General features: G+C 40.5%; 1 protein-coding gene across 2 annotated transcripts in view; it reads left to right on the top strand.

Annotated features, from left to right (window-relative positions):
• Positions 1-25,583, top strand: part of EXT1 (exostosin glycosyltransferase 1) — a 316,956-nt gene that overhangs the window by 286,761 nt on the left and 4,612 nt on the right. For both annotated transcript variants that reach the window (XM_045399267.2, XM_005563971.4), the window contains 6 exons: positions 5,777-5,909; positions 8,590-8,708; positions 9,858-9,953; positions 15,523-15,612; positions 21,344-21,504; positions 23,822-23,993. In XM_045399267.2, the coding sequence (XP_045255202.1) occupies positions 5,777-5,909; positions 8,590-8,708; positions 9,858-9,953; positions 15,523-15,612; positions 21,344-21,504; positions 23,822-23,993 (771 nt within the window). The remainder of the gene's footprint in view (positions 1-5,776; positions 5,910-8,589; positions 8,709-9,857; positions 9,954-15,522; positions 15,613-21,343; positions 21,505-23,821; positions 23,994-25,583) is intronic.

Genomic DNA, 25,583 nt, shown 5'->3' with positions numbered 1-25,583 from the left:
TATTTTTTGTGCAGACGAGGTCTCGTTATGTGGCCCAGACTGGTCTTGAACTCCTGGGTCAAGCAATCCTCCTGCCTCGACTACCCAAGTGGTGGGATTACAGGAGTGATTATTAAATAAGGACACATTCATTTTAGAAACTAATAGAAAACACTTAAAGCATAAAATATAAAATAATTCCTTCATGCAAAACCACTATTGACATATATATCCACACAAACATATATATTCGTTTTTATATGTAAATTTAAAATTTGTGGTAGTTTTAGTTTTAAAAAGGAGTCTTCATATACTTGCATTATAACCTGTTTTTCTGCTTAATAATGTTAATATTTTCTCATGTTATTAGATTTTTCTATAATTAATGACTATATGATATTCCATTTATGATATCATCTAATTATTTAAATTAATCCCCAATTTGGGTAGATTCCGGTTGTTTCTGGCTTTTTATCTTTATGTACATCATTGCAGTAAATCATCTCAAGGTCAAATTATTGTGCAGATTCAATATTACTTCCTTAGGATAAATTCCTTGAATTTGAAGTCCTGTTCCAAATAATATGCCAAATGCTAAGTTTTTTTGTTTTTTTTGTTTGTTTGTTTGTTTTTGAGACAGAGTCTCACCCTGTCCCCCGGGCTGGAGTACAGTGGCACCATCTCAGCTCACTGCAACCTCCGCCTCCTGGGTTGAAGCGCTTTCTCAGGCCTCAGCCTCCCAAGTAGCTGGGATTACAAGCCTGTGCCATGGAGATGGGGTTTCGCCATGTTGGCCAGGCTGCTCTCCAACTCCTGACCTCAAGTGATCTGCCTGCCTCGGCCTCCCAAAGTGCTGGGACTACAGGCATGAGCCACCGTGCCTAGCCCCAATACATTTCTTTCTTCAGTGTTTTCTCTGCCATTTTTATGTATCTTTGGGTTGTTTCTGGCCTTTTAATTCTATCCTATTAGTTGTTTACCTCTAATACATTCAGACCACGTTTCAGTGTTTTAACTTTTTTTACTCTATTATACATCCTATCGTGAACTTCTATTTATTTAAACCAATATGCCATTATTTACTATTAATGTTCTTTGTAATTATTTATTTTTTATAGCTAACTATATCTGTATCCAAGCAATGACTTTCTACATGTATCTTAAACTACATCTCTATTTCTTTAGGATGGAATGCCTGAAGTGATCTTAATAAGCCAAAGAGTCTAGGCATTTCTAAGGCTTATAATATATTTTGCCAAATTATTATCCGAAAACATTATATCCACCCAAAGTCTCACAAGCTGTCTGGGCGTGACTCTCTTTTGCTGTGCTCTTGTCAGCCTCACAGATCCGTAATTAAAACACACACATCTACCACTTTGCTGATTTGCCAGATGAAAGATGGTATCTCATTAATTACATGTCTTTTGCATATGGTTTATTGCATGGATCTGGTCTCTCACCTATTAAGTTAGCAGTGCTCAATTTTTGTATTGTAACAGTTGAATGTCTTACATTCGTCAGAATAGGATCAAAATAAGATCAAGCTGTTCTCATCTCTGAACCTGAAAAGGCCTTTTCCCCTTTGTATTTAAACCATGCAATTTTTTTTTCTTTTTTTTTTTTTTAGCAACACAGTTTTGGGTTTTTTTAAAACACTAAAAATGATATACTTCATTCAAATTTATAGCAACTGTCAAATCTCTTTATATAGTTCCAAGATTGGATTGTAAGTTTGACCTCTCAGCTAAATTTATGACAGGTACTACCTAGTTTTCCAAAATACTTCATAACTCAGAGTACCCCAGAATTCAACATAATCAGAAAATCAGGGGAAATAGAAGAAAATGCCATCCACAGACACAAATAACACAGCGAATGTGGTTATAAGAACAGTTTAAGTATCACATATCAAAAATGTGAACTTGGCTTAGAACTCAGATAATATACTTCATTTAGTCACTGCTGGAGCTACTAAGGCATGAGAATAATTCAGTTACTCACAGTTACGGCATAGACTTGAAGATCCTGGCCTAAGGATGTTCTGCACTCAGACTCTAGGTCTTTCTCTTTGCTTGCTATATTCTAGGCCATGGGAATGGGATTCTGAAGTCTTCAAACATTGTGAGTCCTAGAGTTTAGGTAGAGTGCTTAGACTCAGTTGAAAACAGGACATATCATTTTCTCTTCAATGCCAGGGTCAAGTTGTTAGTACATTTCATTGTACAGAGCTCTGTCTAGCATTCTGTTAGTTTTTCCAGTTTGATTGAAATTTTCTAATGCTGCATCTTGGTAGTAAGGAGCTATTTAATCAAACTAGGCTCTGTAGAGCTCAGTTTTTTGTGTAAATTGAGAAGTAACAATGAGGTCGATGATAAAACACTGGAAAAACAGTGCTCCTTCATGGATTCCATTATTTGTCAGAATATTGCACAATAACCTGGCACTAAGGATTGAATCATTGGAGCTTAGTCGTAATCAAGATGAGTGAAAGAAAGTGCTTGAGATTATAATAATATATGAAAAGAGCCAGTGGTAGCTAGGAAGGTATATAGTTAGTGGAGTTTTATGAAGTATGCTCCATTTTCCTCTTCAGTTATCTAGCCATGCACATCCGAACCATAGTATTGCTGATGCTATCATACAATGATATTTGAAAATCAGTGGGATAATGGAAATAGATAATTGATCTGGCTTCAAGTAAAGTGGCATATGGTGGCATCGTGTGTCTTAGGCTACAGTGCTTTGGTTACAAGATGAGGGGCTACATAGAATGACTTTAACCTGTAACCAATCGTCCATTATTTGGAAAACAGAGGATACATAAAAAGAAAAATAAGGAGACTGTCATTCTTCCCTTTGAATTCACATCAATTAGAAATATTGTCCTTATCAAGGGGGCCATCTGGGACCATAACAAAAAAAGTCTTGTATTATGTGTTTGTGTGTGTGTGTGTGTGTATTGATTTTGTTTATAGCCAAAGAAGCATCCAACCTCTAAATCTGATGTCTTCTTCCACAACAATAAAGAGTAAGCAGTAAGCGCCATGAAAAGATTCTGGGAGCTCTCCAGGGTAGTGATAGGAAGAATTGCAGAGGGATAAAAATGATCTTTCTGTATGGTGAAATGAAATCCATATTTCTTTATGCTTTTAGAAGGCAAGTTGATATAAACCTTTTAGAAAGACACTTGGCAATACTTATGAGTAGCCTTAAAAGTACTTACACCCTTTGACAAGGTCCTACAGAATCAATTCTGGTCTGGAACGGTGGCTCACACCTGTAGTCCCAACCCTTTGTGAGGCCGGGGAGAAAGGATTGCTTGAGCTCAGGAGTTTGAGACCAGCCTGAGCAACATAGTGAGACCCCATCTCTACAAAAAATAAAAATAAAAAAGTTAGCTGGGTGTGGTGACCCTCCCCTGTGGTCCCAACTACTCAGGAGGCTGAGGTGAGAGTATCCTTTGAGCCCAGAAGTTTGAGGCTGCGGAGAGCCGTGACCACACCACTGTACTCCGGCCTGGGTAACTGTATGAGACCCTGTCTCAAAAAAAAAAAAAAAAAAGAAGAAGAATCAGTCTTAAATGTGGAAAATTTTATTCATATTCATAAATATGTTCATTGCTTTGCATGGAAAAAATGCTGAACTGATTAAGAAAAATGATTCATGATTACTATTAATATGGAAACATATCTGTAATATATAATATCTATACTATTGCCACTATGTAATAAATGGAAAAACCAATGCCTAGAAAACAAACACAGGAGTGAGTTTCTTCTTAAAGGCAAAAATGAAGTCTTAAGTATAACAACTTAGGCAGCTATTCTTAAATTCTGAGACATTGTTATAATTAATGTGGTATTTTATTGCTTTATTACAGATGAGGAAAATAATACACAAAGGTGGCAAATTGCTTGACCCAGGTTAAATTCAACATTTGCTACTGCTTTCATACCTGTCCTATATCTTTCTGTCAAGATCCATTGGAAGACAGTATAAAATGCTTGTTATTTCAGAAGAGCGCTATATCTTATTATCATATCCTTGAATTTCAAAAGATAGCAATGTTGTGATACTAAACCAAAGTCTATGACAGTGACAAGCATAACATCCAAAGACCTGATGTGAATGATGACCCATTTTGTGACAGCTCTGAGTTCCATGCCATTTGTCTGTAGGTTCGATTTATAGTGCTGTCTATTGTCAATTTATTTTCTATCTTGATATCCAAACTTATTTAAGTGACCACATCATAAGAGGTACATAATTTTGAAAAGAAAAAAAAAAAAAAAAAAAAGGAGGATCTAAAGAGAAACTAGAAAAAGGAAATAAATAGACAGTACATTTGGAAAGTACAAATAATAAAAAAGAGGAATAAATGTTGTACAAAGTGAAATTGCTAACCATGTAAAAAAAATCCTTCACAACCATGACAATTTTCTCATAATTAATGCCAAGACAACAGCATTTTAACACATCCCTGTTACACAAAAAGTAAAAATAAATATTTTCACTAGGTTCCTAAAATCTCCACCAATTTAGAAACCTCTATCCAGCCATATAAAATTAGCAATTTTGATCTGGGTGAAAGATAAGATGCAGAAGTCATTTAACTAAGATATTTGAGTTCTTCTGAATTTCCTCCTTGCTTCCTCCCTTCTCTGTCATTAGGAAAATAAACATAAGATTTGCAAAGATAAATGTAGCCCACTTTATTACTTATCTAGTCACCATGTGGAATGAGATGAGGGTGTTAATAACCTTAGCAAATAATAAAACTCCATTTAAAATATTCTGTACTTAAAATCACATTGCATTAAATGGAGACCTGGAAAATGGTGATTTGGGTCTTAAATCTCAAGACTTACGGCAGGATTTTTTTCTTTTCTTTTAAATGTAAAAAAAAAAATTGCTGAAAACATAAAATTCCGTACCAAGTTAATTATTTGCCAAATCATATTCTAATGAGTGGATGGTATAATTATAAGAGTTTGAAAGTCACAGAGAGAAAGCTATAAAATGGACTAATCACATTCAACTGACAAATGATTCGGGATGGGAGGATGTTTGACTCTAAATGTAGAATTTAATGATCTGCAAGGTCCCAAAGTCCAAAGAAACTAATGAACTAGCTTGGCTATTATTAGTCTTCATATGCCATGGTTCTTGTCCTATTATGTAGGATGTTTTAAGCAATTGTTAACTCACTACTTTTCGAGATGAAATATAGAAAAACTTAGTAACCAGTACCCAAAGTCCTACAATTGACTTTGAAAGGAAAATGAAATATGACAAGCAAACACATCTACCTCTTGAATTAAAGGAACAGCTGAAAACCTCAATAGCTTCTAGAATGTGTCATGTCTTGAATATGCTTTCCGTTCAGTGTCTACGAGTATACATTGACCTCTCTGTTCTCTGAGAACAGATCTTTATAGGGGCCTGGAACGTATCTTAGTTCTTAGAAGTTTAACCATCAGACTAACTGCTCCACACAGTCCATTTTGGAATGAGCATGGACTCATTATTATACAAAGACAGGATAGAATTTATGGTTTAACTGAAGTTTAATTAGGAAATTTGATTGGCTATAATTCATATCTTTCTGTTACTCTTTTTCATTGCTCCATTACTCTCTCTGTCTTGCAGACATTTTTATCTGGAGAATTAGAGTGGGAGGGAAGGTAGAGTCGCCACTCTGACTGCCGCCATCTTTCAAATTTGGATTGGGCATCATTCCTTCCACATATCATCAGGATCTCATCCTCACTGTGTGCTATGTTTTGTTTTCTAGATTATTCAGGACAGAATATTCAAGCACATATCACGTAACAGTTTAATATGGAACAAACATCCTGGAGGATTGTTCGTACTACCACAGTATTCATCTTATCTGGGAGATTTTCCTTACTACTATGCTAATTTAGGTAAGTGAATTTCCTCCAGGGAGTTGCCCTTGTTTACCCTGAAGATGTCATATAGAACTAAGGGCCTTTGTTCTTCTATTCTAATGGGGTCCATCTAACACCCTGCACTGAAGATTGCTTTTTCTAGAGTCTTGTTATAAGTGACATATCAAGTTCAAAAACAGAACAGAGCATTGCAAAATGGAAAAAAAGAAAAACTTCTTATCTGTGCAGCTCTACTTCATATTTAGTAATTTCTTTTTGAGAAATAGGCTCCCCAAATTATGGATCATTTTGAACATGGCAATGGGTTAGCTATCATTTTATGCCTCATCATATATAAAATGGAGTTAGGAGAGCTCTCCCCTGTTTTTTTGTTTTTTTTTTTTCACAATCCCAACATCTCTATTCCGTACCAAAGAAAAACTGAATAAGAGGAAAGGAGAAATAACTAAGAATATATGACAAGCACAAATTTATTAATTTTTCCAAGGTTTTTTATACTCCTTTTATGTGCTATGCTAATGTATTGCTGGGTACTAGAAATAAAAAGTCAAATAAGATACAATCTCTGCTTTCAAGCAGTTTTCAGTCTAATCACAGTAGGAAAAGGGAATGGCAGAGGGATAAATCTCTACCACCGGCTACTGTTATTGCCTTAGACATTTATGTATTTGGAGCCCCAGTTGCTCTCATGTTAGAAACATCATGAACATTTCCCCTCAGTTACAGTTCTAAACTTGAGAAAGCCTAGGACAGGAAAGCATCTTCCAAGCTGATACAGCAAAAAGACAAGATTTTCCACTCAATGCCATTGTTCTCCATAACACCCTCACCCTTCTAAGTTGTACATGTTTAGCTTGAAACTGATGAGATGAAACCTAAAGAAATTCCTGGCCTGACGCATCAACCAGTGACAAAGAACCTTTTAATCCAAACCAAACCTGTTATGGGAACCATCTCTAATTCAGTGTATGGTTGACATTTGGGTAACGTAATTAGAATTTAGAAATGGTCAGATTAAGACACCGGTTGACAAAAATTTCTGTATATTTATTGTACAGTATTTAGATCTTCATTTGGAGTTATCACATTAGAGGTGTGTAAATGATGCTTCTTAAATTATTGCAGGAAAATTTAAAGGCAATGACTTGTCATTCCTGTTTAAAAGGCAGACCCTCAATCACACTTATTCTTCTTGCTTGGCAAAACTTCGAATGTGTATCTAGATATTGGGAAGATTAACTTCTTTTTAACATACAATTAAAGTGCTACTGGATGATATAATTTTCTCTACAAAACCTTTGTATAATCCTCTAATACACAGAGAGTCTGATTCTAGCCTTTATCCCATCAGTATCAAAGCGTAACTTGAATGTCCCTGCACTGTGTTGCTCGCAGTTAAGCCACTAAAGTGCCAAATTAGTGGGTCTAAACTAATGAAGTTTTAAAAGGCTCTTAACCTGTCTCTAATTTCTTAGTGAGTTCTTATGGGAAAACTCCTTGGGGGGAAGCCATCTCACTTCTGTGTCTTTGGTGACAGTGGTTGTTTTGCATATCTATGATCCTTTTTAACCTAGGACTTCAGAGCTCGCAATTGGCAAAAGTCTGCATCACATACTTTTTTCTCAGCTATGTCACTGTTACACAAAGAAGAGATTCTGGGAATATGGAGGCTTCTTCTCCGAAATAATAACGATGTTGGTGAGGGTGATGATAATGATAGCTGCTGACATATATTGAGTACTTGTTATTTTCTAAGTCCTATTCTAAGTGCTCTGTATGCATTAACTTGTTTTTTTTTTTTTTTCTAAGAGTCTTGCTATGTTGCCCAGGCTGGAGTGCAGTGGCACCATCTTGGCTCACTGCAACCTCTGCCTTCAGAGTTCAAGCAATTCTCCTGCTTCAGCCTCCGGAGTAACTGCGACTACAGGCACACGCCATCGTGCCCAGCTAATTTTTGTATTTTTAGTAGAGATGGGATTTCACCATGTTGGCCAGGCCGGTCTTGAACTGCTGGCCTCAAGTGATCCACCCGCCTCGGCCTCCCAAAGTGCTGGGATCACAAGTGTGAGCCACCGCACGGGGACAAACTTACTGAATTTTCGAGATAACCCTATACGTTTGGCACTATTATCAGGTCTGTTTCCCAGCTGTAGAAACTCAGAGGGTTAAGTATTCTTTCCAAGGTCCCACCACCAGTAAGTGGTAGATCTGGGATTCAGACCTAGACAGTCAGGCCCTGGATGCTGTTCCTTTCACCTTTTTTCCCACTAGCTAGCTGTTTGAAGTACTATTAGTCAGGTAGAACCCTTTCATTACATAATTAAAAATCAGACACCTGCAAACACTGTGGGAGAGACAACACATGAAGGGTGGTGAATGGTGTGTGTATTTAGACACTGGGTACCTAAAAAGCCAAAGGAACATCACAGAAACATCACCAAGAGGGACAAAGGATATTAAAGCAAGAACCTAGAAGTGGACGTTGATCTGGAATTTATTGAGGTCTCTAGACTCAGGCAGTAGCTAACCAGCAACTTCTCATCTTGTTTCTGTCCTGTCAGGACATAAGAAGCAAAGGAGAAATCATCCAGGAGGGAACCTTTGCTTCAGCGTGAGGCAGTGGAGCAAGGAGGAGTGATTTTCTAAGTCTTGTTTTCCAGCGCTTCATTAGGCTCTGCTCTCCTTTTTTTTTCAGGTTTAAAGCCCCCCTCCAAATTCACTGCAGTCATCCATGCGGTGACCCCGCTGGTCTCTCAGTCTCAGCCAGTGTTGAAGCTTCTTGTGGCTGCAGCCAAGTCCCAGTACTGTGCCCAGGTGAGTGGGAAGTTGGCAGAGCAGCCCCTGCCTGCTCCAGCTCCAGACCAGAGATTCCTCCCTGCTTACCTGTTCTCCCCCAGGCTCCCTGGGCTCCCTAGGACTCCTCTAACATCATACCCTCTTACTCCCTCTCATTCATCCTGCCTCATTACACCCTTTTCATCCACTTAGAAATTCTTGGAAGTGAAATCTGGCACAGGGAAGGGGTGGGTTACGGAGAGACCTTAGCACGGGTATAGGGTTAAAAAGTATATATACAGACACCAACACATTCTCTAGAGAAGATATAAGCACATAATTTTGTTTTTAAATGTCAAAATGACAAAGTAACATCCAAAAAGCCTCTGGGAGGACCCAGGCAACTAAGCTTCACTAGAAGAAGCAGACTTGTTGGTGTCATGAAGCGTCAACTTTTCTTTTCATAGCAACCATGACTAATTATAAAATTGGGAGCAGACGATTATGTCTATGGTAACAATATTTTCCAAATCAGTGTTGCGCCGATACTTGAACAGTGGTTTTTCTGATTTGTGAATTAGTTTATACAAGAAGGTTTACAAACAAGGAAAGAATTCAATAAGGAAGTATGCATTTTTGAACTAAATGCCTTTATTGGAAATTATAAAGTCACATAAAATCAGCAACCATTCTAGAGCATGCAAAACATGAGCTCATCTTAGTTCTAGCTTGAATTTTTTTATTTCTCCCACATTGCCTGGTGTAGTGCAAGTTCAGAGCAGATGTTCAGATGCTCAGTATACATTTTTATTTAATTTGATCAGAGTTGTTATCTCACACACCATCATAAGATATCAGAATTTAGGAAACCACTTTATTAAGCTCCAGCCACCCTGAAATTCTTTTTCCCGCAGCTTTCCCCTATTCCCGGACACAGTTGGTTTTGTTTGTTTGTCTCTTTGTTTGTTTGTTTACTCTTTCTGTCCTCTCTCCAGTTGTTGGGGTGATAATGTTCTGAGGTTGTGTGGGAATGGACTCACTTTAATACTCAGTTTTGATGTCTGCCGTTCTGTCTTGCTGAGATCTCCAGCTCCTTTTTCTCTTTCTGACTCTGAGAAGAGGCTTTGGGTTGGAGGCCTACATAAATACATCCTACTCCAGCCATCTAATGAGCCCCATCCCTTTCAGATCATAGTTCTATGGAATTGTGACAAGCCCCTACCAGCCAAACACCGCTGGCCTGCCACTGCTGTGCCTGTCATCGTCATTGAAGGAGAGAGCAAGGTAAGACTTGAAGGGGAACCTACGTGTGGAACCACTGTGGAGCCTTGGTTTCTCCATGGGGCACTTTGAGTCTTGGCCCTAGAAGTCTTCTCCCTGTTCCTGGATTATTTTTTCTAAAACTGTACTTTTCTCAGAATGTTCTCAGCTTTGACCGCAATAGGCTTTCAAATCAGGGAAACTTGGGTCTTGCTACCAACTCTTCTGTAGCTTTGTGACCTTGTGTGTATACTTAACCTCTATGAGCCTCAGTTTCCTCATCTACAAAAAGGAAACAATAATGTATACCTTGCAGGGTTGCTGTTAGGATTAAGTAAAGTCAGGAACTGGCAATAGTTATCTTTCTATAAATGACAAGGATGAAGATAAAGCTGATGGTGGTGGTGATGCATGAAGTTTGCTTGGCTGATTAATCTGAATGAGCTATGTCTGGATGCATGAGGTTTGCTTGGCTGATTAATCTGAATGAGCTATGTCTATCAGAATAGTGGCTCTTTCTCCCATTCCCTTTAAAAAGGACATTTTCACCTTAGTTTTGTTTGGCATCTGCCTGTAAAGATTCTCACAAGTGCTGCATAGCTGGCCTTTCTTCTGTTCTCCAGTTCACTTTGCCTAGAGCTGAACTATCTTTCTAATCATCTCCCGGCCCTTGAAGGTCTCCATTTGCTAGTGCTTCCAATTAACACTTGAGGCCATGTATAATCTGGCCCTAGCCAGCCTTCCAATCTTTTCTCTCATTGCTTTCCCTACAGACCCTGTCCCCTACCACATTTGATCATTTCTAATTAGCTGAATTGCGCTGTGTCTCTTCTTACCTCTAATTTTGACTTTGCCATTTGTAAGTCTTGACCACCCCTCCTTAACTCATCATCTCTGCTTGTCAACATTCCCATATATTCTTTAAGCCCCTGTTTGCATGCTACCTCCTCCTTGAAATTTCTTCTACTAAAGAGCACCCAGCTCTTTTTTCTCTAGCTTTTGCTTGTTGCTTTCTTACAGATCTTACCCATTGTGAAGGAAATACTCACTACTAAATGAAATTGAGATTGGTGAAGCAGTGCCATCTAAAACACTTTCCTTATCAGTCCCCAAGGGGTCAGGTCATAAGAGAGTGGCACACACCTTTGCACCAGAATGACAAAATTAAGTTTATTAGGCTGCACCATTTGATATCATCATCGACTCACCAAAAGTGGCAATTTCATATAGTTTGACATAATGCAATTGTAACTGTCACATGGACAAGATGATCAGTGCATTATCCATTCGTTTCCCATTTATTAGTGCCTACTGTGTGCTGAGCACTGTGTAACAGGCGTGGAACACAGTGGGGAATGTGACAAATGTAGCCATGGCCCTCATAAGGCTGGAGTCAGGCAAGCTGTTTATTAAAGAGCTGCTTGGTAAGCATTTATGAGAGAAGGTGGATGTTGGAATAATCACGTGCCTCTCTCGCGAATCCATCTCACCATAAGCATGGTTTCATGCAACCCCTTATATCCATCCCCCCATAGAATAACCCATCATAGGAATGGCAGTGTTCCAATTCCAATGCCTGAAGCCATGAACAGTGCTCAGAGGCAGGCAGTTAAGGTTGAACTTTGGGATTCTTTGTTTGGTATGCTTCCATGGGTCAAGGAGACCAGCTCTGCTTCTGGTGGATAATGTCTTTCTTTGGATATGTCAGGATATTCAGACACAATCTAGTCTGTCTGGGAGCCATTCTGATTTCTTTAGGTAGTATAGCATTTTCATGCTCTGACTCACTGATTGATTTTATATTTTCGTTCTCAGTGAAAAGAAACTCCCCGTTTATTTATAAAATGGTGGTGATAATAATAGTACCTTTCTCGTGGGCTTTATCAGATGTCTCTTACAAGATGCCTCAGATCCTCCCCGCTGCATCTATATTCAGGCTCCTGGCATTTGTTCAGTCCTTGCCTCCACCTTGGGCACTGAATCTAGTGGGCTGGGTGCTTCCTATGTCTTTTCCCTGACTCTCAGTGCCCTGGGATTGCACCTCAGAGTAAAGCTTTTGCACTTAAGTCTTGCTTCAGGCTCAGTATTTTAGGAAACCTGGGCTATGACATGGACCCATTTTGAGGATTAAATGAGATCGTTGCATATCAGATGCTTACTCCTGTGCCTATTATACATGCACCAAGGGTTCAATAAATGTTAGCTCCTCTTCTGGGAGACATCATAACGTTAGGATTTGTGTTATGGGCTCTAAAGTCAAACTTACTTTTGTGTGACTTAAAGCAAGTTCTTAATCCTCTGTGTCTCCATGCCCCCTTTCAATAAATGGAAAGAGTCATAATATGTAACTAATAAGGTCGCCAAAAAGATCAGATTATGTCAGACTACATAAATAAATGTACTGAAAAGTGTGGGTACACTGTGGATGCTCAATAAATCTTAACTATTATTGTGTTTTATATAATTACTTGTGTATATTTCTTATGTGCCCCCGCAATCCCCCGCCACACACACGCACACACACACACACACCGCAAGACAGTAAACTTCTTGAGTCTTGGTCATTTCCTAGGCATGTTGTTTGTTTGTTTGTTTGTTTGTTTGTTTATTTATTTTTTGAGGCAGAGTTTCACTCTTGTTGCCCAGGCTAGAGTGCAATGGCGTGATCTCAGCTCACTGCAACCTCCGCCACCCGGGTTCAAACGATTCTCCTGCCTTAGCCTCCCGAGTAGCTGAAACTACAGGCATGCGCCACCACGCTTGGCTGATTCTGTGTTTTTAGTAGAGATGGGGTTAGTCAGGCTGATCTCAAACTCCCAACCTCAGGTGATCCGCCCACCTCGACCTCCCAAAGTGCTGGGGTTACAGGTGTGAGCCACTGCCCAAAGCCAGCATGTTTGTTCGTTTTAAAAGAGTTGGGCTTTCACATGGTAGCTAAATCTTTCTTAAATGAACTAACAAGGAAAACTCGGTTCACTCGGGATTGACTTTGTAAGTACATTGGTTTCTCTCATGCTAATCCATTTAAGAAGGTTGCTGAGGCAACATATTTGAAAAAAAGCCTCTCATTTCTGCATGAGAATTCGAAAGTGGATGGCTTTTGGGCTTTTTACCTCTGTTGATGAGACAGGTTCAGAAAAAAAGGAAACAGATCCCTTTAAGACCTAGGGTTGGGCAGATGATGGGGAAGAAGCCCTACATCTTCCTCATTCTCCATTTTAAAATCTCTATCTCCATGAATTTAAAATTAATATGTTTGCTGCTTTGGCTGCAAAATTCTGTTTTGAATTTATAGGCCTTGTCTTTGCAGTTTTCCCCTGTAGGCTTAACAAGGGAAAGGTCAGGGCAGTGCTAAGCTGGCAGCTAATAGTTTCTGCGTTAGTCGGTGGACATGTAAAGAGTATCAGGAGGATTGCTTCAGGCTGAGAATTCTGAGCACTGTGTCTATGGGGTTGCTGATCACTTTGTGTTTTATTTTAAAAGCCTGAGAAAACAACAACAGCAGAATAACCTGACCAAGTTGACAGATGTGTAGGAGCAACCCCTGAAGCCGTGTATGCTACAGATATGTCCCTTGAGCTCTCAGAAATGACTTAGAGTGGGCACTGTCCATTCATTGAAGTCCTAGGTGCTCTGGTAGCTTTGCAGGCAAATAAACCGAGTTTGAGATGAGGCCTGCAGTTGAGCTGGCCCCTAGGAGTATTCAGATTTGGGGAGACTGCAGCTTTGGCAGCTGGCTAGCTACCGCCCTTTTCCTCCTTCCCTTTGTCTCTAGTGTTAAGTTGCTTCTTTCCCTGGCCTTTGTCTCTTCAAAGTTGATGGCAGGTGTGAATTCAGAGAGGATGTCATCATTATTACTATAACTTCTGGAACAAGGTGGTGAGCACGTGATTGGCATATGTGTTCCTAAAATTCACTTGTGAGGTCCTTCCCAGGACCAGTGGCCAAGGTGCTCTATAGAGTCACACCATCTGGGGGAAAATCCTGGGTTTGTTTTGGGCAAGATTCTTAACCTGCGTATCTCAGTTTCCTTCCCTGTAAAATGGCGTTCTTATAAAGATGAAACCCAGTGATATATATGAAGGATGTGGAACATATTCTGGCACATAGTAAATGTTCAAAAAATGTTATTCTTATGGTATCAGCATTCTTACGGTTAGTTCTTCTATGGTACATTCAACACAAAGATTAAGTTATGACTATCACAGGGTAACCTCTCCACCCTCAATTTTTCCAGCTGATGCCATAATCTCCAAAGCCCCCACTACACACACACACACAACTGTGTGTGCACACGTAGTAACATGCTCACCACCTTCTTCCAGAAGTTAGAGTAATGATGATGACATCCTCTCTGAATTCACACCCACCATCAACTTTGAAGGGACAAAGGCCAGGGAAAGAAGCAACTTAACACTGGAGACAAAGGGAACCTTTCCTTATTCTAGAACTGCCCAAACTTTATGCATACACCACCTTCACAATTTTTCTAAATCCATGGATCATGTGTGCTATTATTTAATATTTTTCTTCTTTTTTTTTTTTTTTTGTGTGACAGAGTCTTGCTCTGTCACCCAGGCTGGAGTGTAGTGGCGCAATCTCAGCTCACTGCAACCTCTGCCTCCCAGGTTCAAGTGATTCTTCTGCCTCAGCCTCCAGAGTAGCCGAGACCACAGGCATGCACTACCATGCCCGGCTAATTTTTGTATTTTTAGTAGAGTCAAGGTTTCACCACGTTGGTCAGGCTGGTCTTGAACTGCTGGACTCAAGTGATCCACCCACCTCAGCCTCCCAAAATGCTGGGATTATAGTCATGAGCCACCACGCCTGGCCTAATATATTTCTTTAAATCAGTATACTTTTCATTTTAATGAAGTTATTTGTAACTTTAATATTACCTTTGATTGCTGTAGCTGCTCATATATGTGTATATATTTAATCTGTGCTAATACATATTTTAATTTGTAAATGTTTGTAATTTGTAAAAGCAGCACCTTCTACTATGATCTGCTCTCCCCATGGTTTGCATCCACACTTGGAATCACCTCTCCATCCATTCACTCTGTCGGTCAGGAAGAGTGGGTGTCAGGATGCGAGTTCTCTCCTCAATGCCTCTGCATCTGCCAAGTCTTGTCTTTAATGCTTCATTACTATCTATACCTGGTGAATTCTTTCTGCCCATCAGGGTCCTGCTTAAATGTCACTTCTTCTACGAGGCCTTCATCTCTCTTCCAGACAGCTAGTTGCTCCATCCTGTGGTCTCCTGGCATTTTTTTGTATCAAGCAAAGGCTGGTCATCTGCTTCTTGGTCTCCTCTACAGACCATGAACTCTTCAAAGACAGGGAATATATCTGAATTATCTTTGTACCCTCTTTGACCAGCAAGATGCCTGGTACACAGTAGGTGCCCAATAATTGTTGAACAAATAAATCTGCATTGATGAGAAATGAGATTCCTTCAGTGTTGAGGGGTGACATGGTAGTAGCACATTCTTTATGCAGGTGAGGATGGGAGAATTGTCCTGAAAACAAGACTCTGAAGTTACCTCTTTCCCTCATTCCCTCCCCACTGCCTACTTCTACTTCCTCCCAGGTTATGAGCAGCCGTTTTCTACCCTACGACAACATCATCACAGACGCCGTGCTCAGCCTTGATGAGGACACCGTGCTTTCAACAACAGAGGTAAGAACCCATGCCTAAGGAGCGGCAGGTGGGCTGTTCAGACGGTCACCTCATGTTGCACAATACTAGTGCTTCTCTTAGCCGTGCCTTGGCAGAACTAGAAAACATTTTTCAAAACTTCCTACAGCAGTGGTTGTAATCAGCCCGATTCCTGTTAGCACCTTGCGGCCACCTGGCACTCTGAGGAGGGCATCTCCCCTTCATTGTCTCTGCTAATTGGATCCTCATTTGCATAACTGGGCCTCACCTCTCCTTCCAGGCCTGCCCTCCTTTTTTGTTTTTAAACAGCACAGTTGTGGGCAGGCGTGCAGAACCAAGGGGAAGGGGGAGGGTGCCTGTTCTGCATTATGTTGAAACCATGCTGTCCAGAGGCGACAATCCCATTCCTCTCCACGTGTCCTATTGTCTCAATTGGGAGACTCTATTTGGGGCTCTAAAGGCAGCTTTTCTGTCTTGGTTTAAAGAGCTCATTTTCTTTCACCTATACAAGAGCAAACGGTTTCACTTTAAGGCTGTGATGGAGATTCCTATTTCAGATGTTCAGGTATTTGTGCCAAAAATAAGATTGCCTAAAGAATGCGTGCGGAGGAGAGAGAGAGGAGGAAAGATAGATATGGTAGAAAACCAATTTTTACAACTCGAATGAGTATTGATCTCTGAAACCTTCCTTTAAACCATGCAGGGGACAAAAGACAGCTATATAAAAATGGAGTATATGAGAAATACATTATTAATGGCAACTACTAAAAAGCATGGAGACGCAACTACTTATGCCTTTCCCCTTCCTTTTTTTTTTTTCCTTTTTGTTCACAATCATTTTCCTTTTAATGTAAACATCAGTGTAACCTGCGCTTTCCTGGACACCAGTCTAGTTCTAATGGCCTGCTGCCCACAGAGCCAGGACTCAGTGTTGGCCCTAGGCAGGTGGACTCAGTGTCTCCTTCTCGAAATTCCACAGATGAGGCCGGGTGCTGTGGCTCACGCCTGTAATCCCAGCACTTTGGGAGGCTGAGGCGGGTGGATCACAAGGTCAGGAGTTCGAGACCAGCCTGGCCAATATGGTGAAACCCCGTCTCTATTAAAAATACAAAAATTAGCCGGACGTGGTCCAGACACCTGTAGTCCCACCAACTCAGGAAGCTGAGGCAGGAGAATCGCTTGAACCCAAGAGGCAGAGCTTGCAGTGAGCCGAGATCGCACCATTGCACTCCATCCAGCCTGGGCAACAGAGCGAGACTTCGTCTCAAACAAACAAACAAGAAAAGAAATTCCACAGATGCTTTCGAGGTGCCATTAGATGGCGTTGCATAGATGTCATGTCAAAGGGCAACCTAAATAATCCCAGGACAAAATGTCCTGGGCCTCACCTTGTTAAAATGCTTTCTATGCAGCCAAAGCTCTATAAGTGCTTGTTGAATGAGTGGTTGGGCAGGGTGGGGGATGCATGCTTTGGGGATTCAAGGTGGGCACACCGCCAACTGTGTCATGTGTAGGTTGGCAGGAGGAAGGGATGTTGATAAGCTTAACATTCAAAGGGAAAGATAGCTATGGAATACAGGGTACAGGTCTCTCCAGCTTGCATTTTTCTGCCACTTTCTGCAAGGGAAACTGGAACACATTCATTCAACAAGTATTTATTGAGAGATTTCTTTATCCTGGTCTCCATGCCAGGTACTTCAGTTACACAGTTTCAGGCTATATGCATCTGAATCCTGGCAACAAACTGAATTCAAATCAGATGATTCAAATGAAGGAACTTTGGATTCCTTAGGGAGATGTAGATGGGGTTAAAAGATCCCATAAGAGAGAATGAGGCACCTGGTAAGTAATGACAGCAGGAAGCAGCTCTTCCCTTTGGCCTGAAGGAGTGAGAGAAGGAATTCCTTCTTTCAAAGGCCCTGGGAGATGGCACTAGGAAGAAGAGTCTGCTCTACAAGTGCTATGATCATGGAAGGACATGGCTACTGCCAGAACTCTAATGGCAAAGGAGAGAGGGAGCAGTGAAGAGATACACTGACCTCTCTCTCTGTCCTGTCTCGATTTTCCTGCTGGTGACTCCCATTGACCTAACCCAACCAGGTGATGCAGTCATTAGGGGTCCGTTATCCGAGGGCACAGGGCAAGACAAGAAGAGTGGACAGTGGATTTTGGAGGGCAAACACAGGCAAAGCAGCACACCGCCATGGGGCAACAAATGGTCAAGACAACTACAGCATGTACCTTAATCATCCTATGACCTGAAGTATTGATTCATCTTCTATCTTCCCCTGGGCACAAGGCAATTAGTCTCACTCTAGGATTTGTTTTTCCCTATCCCATGGTGAAATAACTTTCAACTGCTGTGATGCATCCTCATGCTGGTGAATTTCTTTTCAAAGAATAGCAATTCCAACCACTCAGTGCATGCTGGGAGGAACATGTGTTGTATGTGAAGTAATTAGAAGTCAACGTGGGTTGAAAATGATATGTAAATCTAAGAGGCTGGCAGTCTGGTTTGCTTTCGCCTGCTGATCAGTGGAGTGGTTCTGTTGCCTAAAATGGTCCTGGGCAAGGATTTCTCTTTTCTCTTTTTTTAGGTGAATAGATGTTGGTTCACTTTTTTTTCCTCTCTAAGGATCTCAGATTGTTTAAATGTCTCTCTGCAGCATTGAGGATAGATTTTTAAGCAGCATCCTATAAAGGGCATTATAGTTGGTTTATAGTTATTTACATTTATCTGGATTGCTGCAAACGCTGCTCAAAAGAAAACAGATGTTGGTTTTTCAGAGAAAGGGCCTTAAACTGACCTTTGCCTTCTTTGATGTGTTAATAATCTGCGTGAAAGCAGCGCTATCACAAGAATCATAGTTTTATCTGAATTTACTTTTGAGTTCCTTTGAAATGACTTGAAACAGCTTTAAGATAGTAAGAAATTCATGTGATGAGAACACCCCATTGGGTTCTGTAGTAGTTGCTGGTGCATGTGTTTCCTTTTCAAAGAATAATAGAAAACCCCAAAGAGTGCTGTCAGGCAGGCTGATCCTTTGACAACAGGCAACATAGTATACTATCCCATCAGTTGGCGCCATTAGTATTGACCACTAGTGAAAAGGTACAGGTTATCACAACCCAATTTCAATTTTCTGGCAGATGTTCCCCATCCTCTGCTATCTTTTAACTTTGAGATAACACGCTCCCTACCAAACTTTCTTAATGTCGGTTCCACCACCCTGTTTTTTCCCCCACTCTGGATTTTTTCCCCACCCCCCCAACTCTGGATTTTTTTTTTTTTTTTTTTAGATGGAATCTCGCTCTGCCGCCCAGGATAAGAGGGCAGTGGCACCATCTCAGCTCACTGCAACCTCCACCTCCTGGATTCACGTAATTCTTGTGCCTCAGCCTCCCCATTAGCTGGAATTACAGGCGTGCAACACCACGCCCAGCCAATTTCTATATTTTTAGTAGAGACAGGGTTTCACCATGTTGGCCAAGCTCGTCTCAAACTCCTGACCTCAAATGATCCGCCCACCTCAGCCTCCCAAAGTGCTGGGATTGTAGCCATGAGCTACCATGCCTGGCCCCCTCTGGATGTTATAGTTTTGGGGAACAGGCCATATTTTTAAGTCTTCTTTATCTAAAGATAAGGCAGTGTATTAGGATTTTTCAGGCAAACAGAATCAATAAAATATATATATTATATATATACATATATATATACACACACATGCACATACATACATACATACTCTGACAGAGAGATTTATTATGAGGAATTGGCTCACACAATCCTGGGGGCCGGGAAATCTCACGATCTGCCATCTGCAGGCTGGAGACCCAGGAAAGCTACTGGTGTAATTCTAGACAGAATCCTACAGCCTGAGAATCAGGGAACCAATGATGTAAATCCCGGCCCAAGGGCAACAGAAGTTAGATGTCCCCGCTCATCGGGCAGGCAAAAAGAAAAAGGGGGTGAATTCCTCCTTCCTTCACCTTTGTTTTGTATTCACACTCTGAGATGACTGGGTACTGACCATCTGCATTGGTGAGGACAGTGTGCTTTACTGAACCCACAGATTCCAATGTTAATCTCATCCAGACACACCCTCACAGACACACCCAGAAATCATCTTTCACCTGGACACCTCACGGTATAGTCACATTGTACAATTAACCATCACAGGTCCTGCTTTTGAACCTCTGAGAGGGTAGGACCTGGACTTAGCAGCATCACTCACTTCCCCAGCTACCATCACAGTGCCAGGACTCAAAATATTTGCAGAACAGATGAAATTTCCATTTGTATTGCTTATCAAGAAGAGATAGGGCAAAGATTATGAGGTGAATCATAACCTGTATAAGAGACAAATTGCTATCCTGGCTAACACGGTGAAACCCCATCTCTACTAAAAAAAAAATACAAAAAACTAGCCGGGCGAGGTGGCAGGCGCCTGTAGTCCCAGCTACTTGGGAGGCTGAGGCAGGAGAATGGCGTAAACCTGGGAGGCGGAGCTTGCAGTGAGCTGAGATCTGGCCACTGCACTCCAGCCTGGGCGACAGAGCCAGACTCCGTCTCAAAAAAAAAAAAAAAAAAAAAAAAGAGACAAGTTGCTTTTAACACTAGAGTAACAGAGCCAAAAGAGAAGTTATGATATAGTACATAGCACATTTGAAACCAGACTGAGTTTGAATCTTGGCTCTGCCACTTATTAGTGCAGCAAATTACTTGAACTTATAATATCTTAGTTTCCTTTTCTGTAAACTGAAGAATGTAAAAGCCCCAGGGGTATTGTGAGGATGGAATGAGTTAAAATGGATAAGCACCTATAGCTACGCCTGTTGTATTATAAGCTTTTCACAATTATGAGCATTATATGATGGTTTGCTGGCACTATTTTTGTTATTTTTATTTTCTGTTTATTATTTTGACTTACCATTCATCAAATGAGCATAGAAATCAGAAGTGAGTTTATGCATTTGAAAACAGAGCATTTGCTAACTGTAAGTGCTGGTTTATAGCAGGTTCAGAAGTACCTGCTTTGGGCTACTATAAGCACTGGAAAGACATTTAGCTGCATTTCCTTTAAAATAATCCTGTGACTTCAGTTGGCCTTGTCCCCACTTATTCTTAGTGATTTTCGCTGTGGATGCTTTCTTCTCGTTTCTCTTAAACTGTGCATCTTCAAACCTAAGAGGCCTGAATTATGTTTTCTTTATGATATCTGCTCTGTATTCCTGTTAGAACTTGTTGTGTTTTCAAATGTCATTTCTCTTACTCTTAAGAGGGTGCTTTTATTTTAGGCACTTTGGCTTTGATATATGCTGGGTGTGATATATGTTGTATATTCATTCTTTGGATATACATGGGAAGTGTCTCATTTATAAAACAGATGTGTTTGTGTCTCATGTGAATCAGGTCACATGCACCTTTGAGGGAGGGGGAAAAGAAGCAACTGCTTTTTCGACTTATGTTTTAGCTTGAACAGACTGGATTTTTAAAGGGCATATCAGCAAATGTTTTTTCTTCCTTTCATTTCCACACTAATCTGAAGTTTCTTTAACAGAAAACATTAAAATGTGCATAATTATGGGGCAAAATGTCAAGCAGTCAGTTTAATTTGGTGATGAATACATAGAATTAATGTTTCGCCACAGTCCCAGGATTTTGCATTATGAATTAGTGGGGGGAAGGTCATGTTTTGTTGACATTTGTTAACGCTGTTGATTGCTTGTTTGGCTTGTGTTCTGCCTGCAGGTGGATTTTGCCTTCACAGTGTGGCAGAGCTTCCCCGAGAGGATTGTGGGGTACCCCGCACGTAGCCACTTCTGGGATAACTCTAAGGAGCGGTGGGGATACACGTCAAAGTGGACGAACGACTACTCCATGGTGTTGACAGGAGCTGCTATTTACCACAAGTGAGGAATCTGGACATGTCTCTTACAGACTTTACGTAGCTTTTTATATTGGCTGCCGCATAAATAGGAACCAAGGCCAAATCTTGTTAACAACATCAGGGAAAATTAGTCTGTATCCCCACTTAAGTTTTGCTAATGTGTCAAATGTGTGTTTTTGAAACCGAAAGCTCTTGGCATATTTCATTTCCAGAAATTATGGTAGAGTCACATTTTCAGTTGGTCTGAAGTGTGAAAATACACTCAGGGCATATTAGGTAGCTGAATATTTAGAATAACAACAACAAAAGGAAATACCTAAGTCAGCACCCAAGGGCACTGTTCTAGGTGCTTGGGATTCATCATTGAGTAAAGTAGAAAAAATTCCTTGCCAATGCAGGTCTTACATTCTAACAAAGGAAGACAGTCTACATAATAATTCCATAGTTTATTAAGGAAATAAGTGATATAACAAAAGACAAAGTATAGAAAAGGATCAGGAGTTCTGAAGGTGGAGATGGGGCAGGTTGGGGGTGTCCAGGGTGATTCTAATTGAGCAGGTGAGATTTGAGCAGACTTGAAGGACAGGAAGTTAGTCAAGAGGATATGTGCAGGAAGAGTGTTCTGCCAGGAGAACAGTGAGAATAAATGCCCTGAGGCAGAATACTGGAGAACCATCAAGGAGACCACTGTGACTGGGTGGAATGGGTGACAGGAAGTCAGAAAAGTCAGGGGGCATGGATGCATGACCTTGATGTCCTTGATCATGAGGACTTGACTTTTTCTCTAAGTGATATGGGAGGAGGGCAGGGTTTGAACAGGGTTCGACATGTACAGCATGTCACTGTACTCTGAATGCTATAGGCAGTTTTAACACAGTGATAAATCCGGCAGGACCTTGATGTCCATCATGAGGACTTGACTTTTTCTCTAAGTGACAGGGGAGGAGGACAGGGTTTGAACAGGGAGGAGAAATCCACCTTTTCTTTTATGCATCCACTGTGGATGCTATGTTGAGAAGAGGCTATAAGAGACCTAGAGTTGAAGCAGGAAGCCCTATTAGGAGGTGATTGACATTATCTAGGCAAGAGACGGTGAGATCGGGACCAGGAAGTGAATGGTGGCTGTGGTAAGTAGTGATCAGATTGTTTTGAAGATGATTTAGCATGATGTCTAGACAGTCTGGATGTACAGTTGATGACTCCAAGTCTTTTGACCTGAAGCACTGGAAGATTCGATGAGGAAAGCTACAGATGGAACAAATACCAGAGAAAATATAGGAGTTCAGTCTTGGATATGTTAAGACATCCAAAAGGATATATGGAAAAAGCTCACAGGTAGAGATACAAATTTGGCAGTTGTTTGCATATATTTGATCTTTAAAGCCAGGGGATTGGAGTAAGATTACCAAAGTAGCGAGTGTAGATAGATAACATTCCCCACTCAACCAGTAACAAAATCCCCGCTCTTCTGTCATAGTAAAGGTGAACACACCAATCTTGCCTTAGTCTTTTTTAGTAAAGAATAGGGAATTTTGCTATCTCAGGGATAGCTTGGAAATGCTCAAGGCACAAACATTTAGGCTGACTGATTCTTGGTCTCAAGATTTCACTTCTTGAAAGTTCATTGTTCCTATTGCTTCTGCCACCACCACTCAAAAGAATCTGATTCACCCAAATGATTTTTCCTATAAATATATGCTATATGTATATAAATACATTTTAAAAACAGTAGGATGAGAAATAATTCAAATTAATTATGGGTTTTCTATTACGATTGGCCACCCCATTAATTCAGATTTTGCTCTAACAGGATTGAAATATGTATGGTTTAAGGGCACAAATATAGAACAGTCTATTGTTGGACTCAGAGTCAAGGGATAATATTGAATACAGTTCTGATTAAGCCAATGATTAAAATTGTTAAGCAGCTTTATAATATATAGATCATGTATAAATAACTTCTCTTGCCATCTAAGTATTTAGTTTTTCTTTCTAACTCACCAGTCTGATATTAGAGTTAGACTGGGCAAGCAATGTCTGTATGTCTGTATCTCTGTGCCTTGTTTCCTCATCTGTAAAATGAGAGTAATAATAGAGCCTGCCTTGTAGGCTCCTTCTGAAGACTAGATGAAGCATTTCTTGTAAAACACTTTAGAACACTATCTGGTATATAACAAGTAATGTAGAAGTGATAGTTATCATCATCATCATTATCATTGTCATCACCATTCATGACATGTTTAGGGATTCAAAGAATGGGTATGTGTTTTCTGTCTCAGAAGTCCACTTGTCATCATGTGATAATGGCCCCCTGTGAAACCCATCTTTGATTTTTACAGATATTATCACTACCTGTACTCCCATTACCTGCCAGCCAGCCTGAAGAACATGGTGGACCAATTGGCCAATTGTGAGGACATTCTCATGAACTTCCTGGTGTCTGCTGTGACAAAATTGCCTCCAATCAAAGTGACCCAGAAGAAGCAGTATAAGGAGACAATGATGGGACAGGTAAGTGAGTGTAGAAGAGCCCTCTTCCCTTGCTTCACTCACTGGTGGTTCAGCCCCAGGTAATGAGGACTCATGCACCTCTAGATGTTCCACCCAGGAGCATATAATGAGGAGAAACCAGAAATGAACCACATCGGAAAGCTAGGAAAGAGTGTATGATTGGTGCAGGGATAATTAGGAAGACACAGGTTAAGAGTATCTTTATGCCAAGAATATAAAGCTGTCCTATAATCTTTAAGGTGACATGAGAAAGATATGTCTTTAGAGTTTGTCTTAGTCCATTTGGGCTACTATGACAAAAATACCATTGACTGGGTGGCTTAAATGACAGACGTTTATTTTTCATAGTTCTAGAGGCTGGAAAGTCCCAGATCAAGACACCATCAGATTTCATGTCTGGCAAGAGACCGTTTCCTGATTCATAGACAGCCCTCTGCTCATTGTGTCTTCACATGGTAGAAACAAGGGCAAGAGAGTTCTCTGGAGTCCCTTTTATAAGAGCACTGCTCCCATTTGTGAGGACTCCACCCTCATGACCTAATCATCCCACAGAGGTGTCACCTGCAAATATCACATTGAAAATTAAGCTTCAACATATAAATTTTAGGGGGCACAAACATTCGGCCCTCTGCAGAATTAAAGCCCTACAAATAACCTATGAAGTTGATTGTAGGTACCTTATTTAATGTCTAGCAAACAATACTCTCTTTAACACAGTTTTCTGGTGCTTGCAGTTGAGTTGAATTGTGTCTTGGTGACATAGCAGGAGTCACAATATTCAATTTTCAGTTCTAGAATCAGCGTTTATAAGCTGTAGACAAGTCAGTTTCCTTCTGAAACTCAGTTGACTCATCTTTAACATGGAAATGGTGAACTCTACCTCACACAGTTGAAATAATATGTGAAATAAAAGTGAAGTAAAATATTGTGTTGAGTTATAAAATTGTAGTATTAAAGATATTTTCAAGGAAATAGAATCCAACATTTTCTTTTTACAAATAAGAAAACTAGTATCTAGTGAATTTAAGCATATTGCCACAAGTTGTCACTGGGAATTGAATCCCAGGGTCTGTGGATTCCACTGCTTGTCCTTGTACACCCCGGTGTCTTGGTATCAGGTCCATCTGGATATGCTGAATTTCATCTATCTTTATTCATCTTGAGCAGAGCCCCTACTATATGTAAGAAATAAAAAACCTTGGCCAGGCACAGTGGCTCATACCTATAATCCCAGCACTTTGGGAGGCCGAGGCAGGCGGATCACCTGAGGCCAGGAGTTTGAGACCAGCCTTGCCAACATGTCGAAACCCCATCTCTACTAAAAATACAAAAAATTAGCCGGGCATGGTGGTGCATGCTTGTAATCCCAGCTTACTCGGGTGGCTGAGGCACGAGAATCGCTTGAACCCGGGAGGCAGAGGCTGCAGTGAGTTGAGATCATGCAACTGCACTCCAGCCTGGGTGACAGAACAAGGCTCTGTCTCAAAAAAAAAAAAAAAAAAAAGAAAAGAAAAAGAAAAAACAGATAAAAAACCTTAAGAAACAGCATTAAGATTCACCCATGTTAAATCATGGAGTATCCAACAGGAT

Source organism: Macaca fascicularis, chromosome 8 (genome assembly GCF_037993035.2).
Source record: "Macaca fascicularis isolate 582-1 chromosome 8, T2T-MFA8v1.1".
Classification (NCBI taxonomy): domain Eukaryota; kingdom Metazoa; phylum Chordata; class Mammalia; order Primates; family Cercopithecidae; genus Macaca; species Macaca fascicularis.
Note: the sequence above shows the minus strand (reverse complement) of the source record. Positions and strands in the feature narration are given on the sequence as shown.